The sequence below is a fragment of the Fukomys damarensis genome, unplaced genomic scaffold (genome assembly GCF_012274545.1).
Source record: "Fukomys damarensis isolate Sample0158 unplaced genomic scaffold, DMR_v1.0_HiC HiC_scaffold_17, whole genome shotgun sequence".
Lineage (NCBI taxonomy): Eukaryota > Metazoa > Chordata > Mammalia > Rodentia > Bathyergidae > Fukomys > Fukomys damarensis.
In genome coordinates this window covers 33,838,448-33,847,738 of record NW_022900929.1, presented here as the reverse complement: position 1 = coordinate 33,847,738, position 9,291 = coordinate 33,838,448, and the positions used below count along the sequence as shown (strand labels likewise).

At 39.9% G+C, this 9,291-nt stretch overlaps 1 protein-coding gene across 1 annotated transcript in view; it reads left to right on the top strand.

The window, feature by feature from the left end:
* Nucleotides 1-9,291, top strand: part of Haus2 (HAUS augmin like complex subunit 2) — an 18,308-nt gene that overhangs the window by 3,259 nt on the left and 5,758 nt on the right. Inside the window, exons 2-4 of the mRNA XM_010624789.3 lie at nt 4,275-4,367; nt 6,288-6,357; nt 8,365-8,497. Of these exons, the coding sequence (XP_010623091.3) occupies nt 4,278-4,367; nt 6,288-6,357; nt 8,365-8,497 (293 nt within the window). The 5' untranslated portion in view covers nt 4,275-4,277. The remainder of the gene's footprint in view (nt 1-4,274; nt 4,368-6,287; nt 6,358-8,364; nt 8,498-9,291) is intronic.

Genomic DNA, 9,291 nt, shown 5'->3' with positions numbered 1-9,291 from the left:
TTTTTGTACCGGATTAAACTTGGGACCTTGTGCTTGCAAGGCAGTTGGTGGAACCACTGAGCTAAATCCCTGGCCCTTGCCCATCTTTTGATTGAATTTTTTTATGGTATTTGGAGGAAGATCTAATTATTTTGAAATTTTTTTTTTTTTGTTTTTTACATGGGGTCTCACTATGTGGTTGAGACTGACCTGGAACTCACAATGTAGCCCAGGCTGGTCTGGAACTCACAGTGATCCTCCTGCTTCAGCCTCCTGAGTACTGGGATTACAGGCATGTGCCACCACACCCAGCTGAAGTCTTTATATAGTCTAGATAATAGTCTTCTTTCTGAAGAAGAGCTGACAATAATTTTCCCCCATTCTGTAGATTGTCTCTGTCTACTATTTCCTTTGTTGTGCAGAGACTTTTTAATTTAGTATGATCCTATTTGTTGATTCTTGGTAATATCTCTTGAGCCCTCAGGATATTGTTCAGAAAGTCCCAGCCTATGCCTATGACTTCAGTCAAGAATTTTATGTATATTATCTTCCAGCAGATTGTTTCTGTTTTAACATCTAAATCTTAGATCTACTTTGATTTTAATTTAGCATATGGTGAGATATACATATCTATATTCAGTCTTTTTGCATGTAAATAGTTTTCCTGGCACCATTTTTTAAAGGGGATGATTTTTTTTCAATGTATGTTTTTGGCCCCCTTTTCAAAGATCAAATAGCTGAAAGTGCCTGGGATTATTTCTGTTTCCTCAGTTCTATTTCACTGATTTACATGTCTGTCTTTTGTGGTAGTACCACGCTATATTTATTTATCACTGTGACTTTGTAATGTTACTTCAAATCTGAGATTATAACACCTTCTGCTTTGCTCTTGTTACCCAGAATTGTTTTTGTTATTCTGGATCTCTTCTGGTCTGTATGAATTTTATGATTGGGTTCTTTAGTTCAAAGAGGAATGCTATTGGTATTTTGATTGGTATTGTGTTAAATCTATCTATCAGTTTGGAAGTAATGTCTATTTGACTATATTGGTTCTACCTATCTAGAAGCAGGGGATAGCTTTCTGTTTTCTGATGGACTCTTTGATCTTTTTCAGAGTACTGTAGTTTTCATTGTAGAGGTCCTTTACTTTCTTGATTAGGTTAATTCCTTAGTATTTAATTTTTCTTGATACTATTGTGAATGATATTTCTTAATTTATCAGCGAGTTCATTATTGGAACACTATTCATTTTTGCGTTCATTGGGAGAATGATTTGGTGAAAGAAAGTTAGGTTTAACTGTATGTAGGATAATGAAGTATTTGCTTTAGTTTGTCATAGTTTTAATCAAAGTTTCTTCTGCTGGTATTGTATAAGGATCTGGACCTGGACCTACAAAAAAAATCTTTGCGTCTACTCTTAATTTCTCAGTCTGTGTCCTGCCCTTTTTTTCCACTCCCTCTTCTATTTGAGAGCTTCTCCCTCCCTCTCCCTTTTCCTGTCCATCATATAGTACTGAGGATTGAACCCAGGGCAGCCCTTTTAAAAAATAATGTATTTGGAAAAAAATTTATAAATAAATAAATAAATAAAATAATGCATTTGAGCCGCTGATTTAGCTCAGTGACTCCAGCGCCTGCCTTGCAAATGCAAGGACCTGAGTTCAAGCCCTGGTACCCACCCCCCTCAAAAAAAATTTAAAGAATTTATTTGTAGTACTGAGGATTGAACCAGGGCCTTCCCACTGAACTGCAATCCCTGGCCCCCCTTTTTTAAATTAATTAATTTTTGAAACGGGGTCTGAGTCATTAAATTGCTCAGATTGGACTTCTTGTCAGCCTCCTAGAGTTCTGGGGTTACAGGTCTGCACCACTACCCCTGTCAAGGGCCTCTTCCCAACTCCTTTGCTATGCTGTGCCACTCTCCTTTGAAACAGTCTTACTATATAATGTAGACAGATCTTGAACTCATGATTTTCCTGCATCAGCCTTCCTAGTGCTGGGATTACAGGTATGCACCACCATACCTGGGCTGAAGATTCTTGTATTAAACATAAAGATCCTGGATTCCAACTTCTTATTGTGCCTGGCTGCACAATAAACAAGAATATCCTATGTCCTACATAGACTACCTTTCTTAAAATCCTTTCACTTTTGGACCCCTTTATTCTAGTAGCATGTAGAGTATATAATATATAATGTCAGTAACTGAAGGTAAGGATTTTTTTTTATTCTTTAATTTCTGCTTTTTTTATTTTTTATTTTTTGTAATGAAGAAATAAGTCATAATCCTCAAATAGTTATAATTTTTATTTACTAGGAGAGTTTAGTCCCTCTTTCATTCCTCCTTTTTTGCATTCCGTTCTTGGACATTCTTATTGTCACTCTGGTTTCATTTGCAGTCAGTTAAGCATTGTTAACCTGTTGTTGAATCTAATAGTTTACTGTACATGTAACTAAGAGGAGTAGTGTGTACACATGGAAGGATGGAGATATACCAGATAATGAGTGGAGTTACAGTGTGTTATGGGAGATGTTTTGCTTTCTACCCAAGAGAACAGAAAGAAGAGTAACAGTGTGAGTCTGATATGATGGAAAGGAAGTGGATTACATGTGTTCTCACGTCCACCCTGACAAACATTTCCCATCTAAGATAGCTTGTGTTATCTACCTTAAGGGCATAGCCATCCTTTTAGAACCCTTGGCACCGGTATTACACTCTGCACACATGTATGCCTGCGCATGTGTTATGTATACACCTATGTGTGTTACTGGAGAATACTCTACCACTGAACTACATCTCCAGCCTTTTCTTATTTTTAATATCTGCTGTCCTAGTACATATTCTCATCATCTGGCCAGAAATATTGTAGCAATCACCCATTTAAATATCCAGCCTATGAACATCGTGCACTAGTTTTTTGTGTTTTTTTTTTGTTTTTTTTTGTTTTGTTTTTAGATTGGTTAGTTACGGTAGAGATTGCCAACCTTTTTGGCACCAGGGACCAGTTTCATGTACTTCAATGTGGTTGCTAATTTTAAACATATTCTGTAAAATATTAAGTTCTGGTGACATTTTTCAGCTAGCCAGTATTTCTCATGGATGTTTGTAGACTCAAACTTGGAAGTGAGTTCTTTGACCCAAGTAGTGAAACCAGAAAGCCATCCAGTCATGACAGCCTCTCTGTCCATGCATGTACCAAGACAAACGCCCACTTTAGTTTTCCTGAAAGACTTGACTAGTTTTGCTGCTATAATGTTGGTTGGCAACAAAAGCACACATAACATACCCTCATGCATATCCTTTTGAAAGATATATCCCCCCAAACAAGCATTGTTGCCTGGTATTATTGGTAGATTCATCAACCTGGATTGTGAAGCACAGTGACGCATTAATCCTCTCTGACTGTCTCTCTGTGTCCTTGGCTATTTTATCAGTCCATCTAGTTAAGGTGCTAGCTGAAAGTGCCACCTTTGGAACTGCAGCCTCTTCTAAAAGTTCATGAAATATATCTTTAGCAGCAGCCAGAACCAACCCTTCACCAATAGTAAAGGACTTAGGCATGAAGAATGTTGCTCTCCCAAAAGGGCAGACACATTTGGTGAAGTGGTGGCCTTCACTAATTGCTTCTGCTCTTTGTGTTTGTGGTTTTTCCTTTTGAGAAACTCTAAAGCTTATCTTTTAAGAGTACTTGACCTCCATGTGGCAGAAACGTTTTGAACGTTTCATGGCTTTTTTGGATAGCAGTCACCACATATACAAAGTGGGATTGGAGAATGTGACTCACCTGTGGCAATGAACCCATAATTTAAGTAGGATTCTTGGTATTTTCTTTTAAATGCAACTTTCTTTTTGTTGGCAATCTTAGAGTCTTCTACTGTATTTCCTCCTTTTCAAAGAAGCTTGTGAGTAATGTTTATTTTTTACTCTTTTTGTCTAGAGCTAGCTTGTAGGTTTTAGGAAATAGTATCAATCAGGGCTGGGGATTTAGCTCAATGGTGTCGCCGCCTACCTCACAAGCGCAAGGACCCAAGTTTGGTCCCTGGTACCAAAGAAAGAAAAAAAAGGAAATAGTACCAATAGTCTTGTCTGTTTCTCACTTTTTAATCATTTAGACCAAAGATTTGTGACAATGACCATTCTACAAACGGAAAATATACATTGTTACTGTTTTGTTCTGTAGTTCATGTTCAGGACCAGTGTTGGACATAATGTCATCTTTTAGTCCTATGGGCATGCTATTCCACTATACACAGATGCTTTCTACTTTCTACTTTCCCTGTTCATTTACCAATAGGAGATGTTAAACATATCAAAGAAATCAGCTCCTTGCTTTGTGAACTTCTCCAGCCTGCAGCAGACCACAGATATTCAAGCTGAAATCTATCAGGTAATTTATGTTGAACTTTTCACTATTTGCTTCTACGGGAAAAAAACAAACAAACCTCAAGTTGGGATGTAGTTCAAGTTGGGATGATAGTGCAGCTGCTTGGTATGTACTGGGTTCAATCTTCAGGTGAAATAGAGCAAGCTAGGCATAGTGGTGCATGCCTGTACACCCAACACATTGGGTGCCTAAGGCAAGAAGATCACAGGTTTAAACCCAGCCTGGGCAATTTAGCAAGGCCTAACATTAGAGCGAGAATTGCCCGTGTAGTCAGGCATGGTGGTGCATGCCTGTAATCCTAGCACTTGGGAGTCTGAGACAGGAGTATCCTTGTGAGTTTGAGGACCATCTGGACTCCATAGTGAGTTAAAGCCAGCCTGAACTACATAGGCAGACCCTGTTTAAAAAAAAAAAAAAATTACAGGTGTTTACCACCATGCCTGGCTTCAGAGGGAGCCTCCCCCCACATACACATTTGCTACTAGGAACTAAACTCAGGGCCTTCACACTGAGCTACATACTCAGCCAATTTTTAATTTTTTAATTTTTTTAGACAAGTTCTTGCTAAGTTGATAAGTTGCCCAGGCTGGGATGAAAATTGTGACCATCCTACCTCAGCCTCCTAGAGTGCCAGGATTACAGTTATATGACACCATGCCTTGCTGTGGCAAGCTTCTGTTATAGCAAGGATTAATGCCAAGCTACTAGGGTGCACCACTTAGTTAAATTGAGGCTTTTTCTGTGGTGAAAGTCACACCATACCATAAGAAAGTGAAAGTAAAGATAGCTTTATTACAAAGTTAAGCAATAAGAATAAAAAAAAAAGTATGACAGAAGTAATGTATCACCAGCTGGGATGGTGCTTCAACATCTGAAGACAACTGGGGGAGTCCCGAGAGGGCAGTTTGTTGAGGTCCCGCTGGGTAGAGAAGTCCTGCATGCAGTTTTTTTTTGTTTGCTTTGGTACCAGGGATCCAATTTGGGACCTTGCACTTGCGAGGCAGGCGGTGGCGCCACTGAGCTAAATCGCTGGCCCTCCCCTTTTTTTGGTACTGGGGATCGAACTCAACACCTTGCATTTTTGAAGCAGGCAGCAGAACCGCTAAGCTAAATCCCTGGCCCCCTGCATGCAGTTTTAACATATCACCAGTCAGGGTAGTAGCTCAGCTCAACACCTGAAGACAACTGGGGAAATCCCCACAGCGTTTGGTCTGGGTCCTGCTGGGCAGAATCCCTGCAGGCAGTTCTACTAAGAGCCTCCCAAAGTTGGCTTTTTCCCTGCTAGCTTGCATAGCATGTTACACAAGGGTGGCCTCATGCCAATAAGGCTTTATGTGTCTTAGAAGGAGTCTGCTCTAGAATCAGACTAGGAGTCGGAGCAGAGTCCTTGTACCAGATATTTCAGATGAAGGTGTTTGTTCCCTCAAGGTCAGACTCTCTGAGGGTAGCCAGTCTTCTGTATGAGCCCAACGCATACAGAGGTCATCCTTGGGTCACATGAATCTGAAGAACTTTTTTTATGTTCCCTTCAGCTTCTTAAACATACAATTTGGATCCCTTCACTGCCCCATTCAAAACACCCTAGGCTCGGGAAAATCAGCCCTTTCTGGGGCTTGCAGACTACTATATGTTCTGGCTTGTCTAGCCACTGCCCTGTTTCCTGTGCCCCGGGAACCTTGATTGTACAACTGCCTTTCCCCAACTTCAGGGTCTCCTGTCCTCAGCAATGAACAAGACAGGGGCAGGGAAAACATAGCTACTCAAAGCAAGCAATGTAAGATGGGAGGTGGGGGTATAGCAGTGACACAGGGATCACTCCTGTGTAGGGGGTACCCAGGGTTCCATTTTTATTAGCGCTTGAGCCTTTGGCCTCAGGATCCTCTCTGAGTAAGCTGAATGTTACTACTTTTGTTGCTAATGTAGAAAAGCCTGGAAATTGAACTTCTGGAACTAGAAAAAGAAACAGCAGATATTGTTCATCCTTCCTATTTAGGTAAGTGGTTTGGTTAAGTGCGTAATCATTGGAATTTCAACTTTTTCTCAGATTACCAGCCAGAATATTTTGCTGGGCCGTAGCTGTTCTAGCTATTGCCCCACACGTAACAAAATATTCTGTTTCTCTACACTTGACTAGTGCAGATAGTCTAGAATATGATTGAACTGACTCCCATATTAGTCTCTTTTCTGTTACTTTACCAAAATATCTGATGCTGGATAATGTATAAAGAAAAGAGGTTTAGGGCCGGGAATTTATTTAGCTCAGTGGTTCTGCTGCCTGCCTCACAAGTGCAAGGACCCTGGTTTGATCCCTGGTACCAAAAAAAAAAAAGAAAAGAGGTTTAGTGAACACAAGGTTTGAAGGTCTGAGGACATGGCATTGGCTGGCTGTGGTAAGGTAGATAGCATCATTGTGGTGAAGCACTTGGCAAGAGGGAGAGGGTGTATGGCAAGACAGGAAACTGGAGAGTGATTCAAGGGTCAGGTGAACTCTGTAAAAACCCTCCCAAGAAAACTGATAGGTAAACAGAGGCCCAGAACTACATCCGTTTCTCCAAGGCAGTGCCCTCCTGACCTAATTACTTCCCATCAGCCCTCACTTCTCAGAGGTTCTACACTGCCTCCCAACCCCAATGGGGGGACCATGCTCCTGACACATGAGCCCTGTGGGAACACAGTCTGGCTTTATCTAAGCTGTAGCTGCTCCTTGGAGTCCAGAAAAAATGAAGACAAAGGTGAATAACTTTCCAGATAGAAGGTGATTAATGTGGCATGAAAGTTTAAGCACTGTCGGATTATGAATTGTATGTTCAGCTTGAAAAAATTGCTTTGTTGCTATAAAGAACATTATTTGGACACTTGTTGACATTTAAATATGAGCTGCATTAAGTAATGGTAATTTTGCATGGATGTTAAGTTTTTGGGGAAAAAATTCAGAATTTGATAACATCCTGTAGTTGTATATATTACAGAATGCTCCTGTTCTTGGGAAAGACATGCTGGAATTTTAAGGGTAAAAGATCTTGCTGTGTGCAACATAATCTCAAATGAATATTTTTGAGGACAGAGGGTAGGTTCATGTGCTTGTACGTGTGCTAGTGTAGAGAGAGAACAGAAGGAAAAAAATGTTACTAAATGCTAAAAGTTGGTGCATCTAGGTAAAATATATATGGAAGTTCACAGAAAATTTTAAAACCTTTTCTGTAAATTTGAATTTTTTCAAATTAAAATTTTATAGAAGGGGAAGTTGACAACCATTAGCTGAATTCTGAGGAAAATTCCATGATAATCACAAGGGGCTTGCAAGGTTACTTTCTGGGTTGTTTGTTTGTTTGTTTGTTTGAGACAGGATCTTGCTATGCAATCCAGGCTGGCCTCACACGCTATGTAGCCTTGGTTGGCCTCCTCAGTGCTGGGATTACAGGTGTGTCTCACCATACCCTGCTAATTTACTTTTTAATGTTCCTATGTAGGCTATTAGAGGAAGGATAGGAAAAGAGACTGTATGTGAGAATTGTGTCTGTGGCTATCAAAACTGAGTAACAGGCGGGCCTGGTGGTGCCTGTAATCCCAGCGCTCAGCAGATGAAGCAGGGAGATTGACGCAAATTCCAGACCAGCCTGGGCTGTATAGTGAAGCCCTATCTCAAAAACAATTTAGCTGTATATTTGTTTATCAGTGGGAGAAGTGAGAGAAAGTAGTTAAAATCAGTATTGGCAATTAGAGATAGCGATGGGGAAATGGGGAGATATTTAGAAGGGAAATTGTGGATTCTCTTTTTCTTAGATGTGGTCCTGCTGTATTGCTCAGACTGGTCTTGAATTGCGCAGAAGGGATCCTTCTGCCTCTGTTTTCTGTGTGCTGGGAATATAGGCCCTGCCTCTGCACTTGGCCTTGGATTAAGTTGTAACATTGTTATTACTAAACCAAAGAAGAAAGCATTGGTGATTCCAAATGTACCTGCCCTGGTGCCAACTGTAACTACTATTTCTTGTTTGTGTAGCTGAGAAGTGTCATATCCTGCAAAGCAGGAATAGTCATCTGGAAGTGATACTAAAGAAGAAGAGGTCCCTCAGGCAAAGGCTGCTGAAGCCCATGTGCCAGGAAAATTTACCTATGGAAGCGGTGTATCACAGGTTAGCCAGGGGAGTGGGGGTGAGTCGTTCTGCATATTTTCTGAGGGTAGTTTTTGTTTAGACTAGCGGTTACTTTATTCATGAAACAATGTATTGCTGATTATATTTGTTAATGTTACTAACGTTAATACATTAAACCAGAAAAAAAAAATCCTCTGCTTTTAAAGAATTGTAGGTAATGGTTCATTTGCCCATTGTATGTTGGGAATTATATATTATGGCATTAATGAAAAGAATTAGATCTAGAACATGGAACAAAATGCAAAAAAACTTTTTATTGTGTATAGATTGCTTTCTGTGAAGTAAATTTATTGTTGAACTAACGTTGCCTATGTATAAAAATTCTCTTGGAAGTGTTTAACATGAAGGACTCAAAACATTGTCAACTAAGGGGGAGTAAAATAGGAGTATTACAAAGATCAAATTGAAGCTTCGATGTTATTTTTTGGTTTTTGTGGGTTTTGTTTTGTTTTGTTTGAGACAGGGCTTGCTATGTAGTGCAGGATGGCTTTGAACTTGCAGTGAACCTCCTCCACAGGCTCCACAGTTCTGGGATTATGGATGTGGACCACCATGTTTGGCTCTTTTATATTTTTGAGACAGTCTTGCTACATTGCCCAGGTTGGCCTTGAACTCATGATTCTCCTATCTCAGCCTCTTGAGTCACTGGAATTATTGTTCCTTAAGTGTTAGAACTTTTTATTTTGTAGTAAAATAATTACATAAGCCTTGTTCTGTTGCCTATATTCAGCGTGTAACCACATATATATACATACATATATGTATATATATAT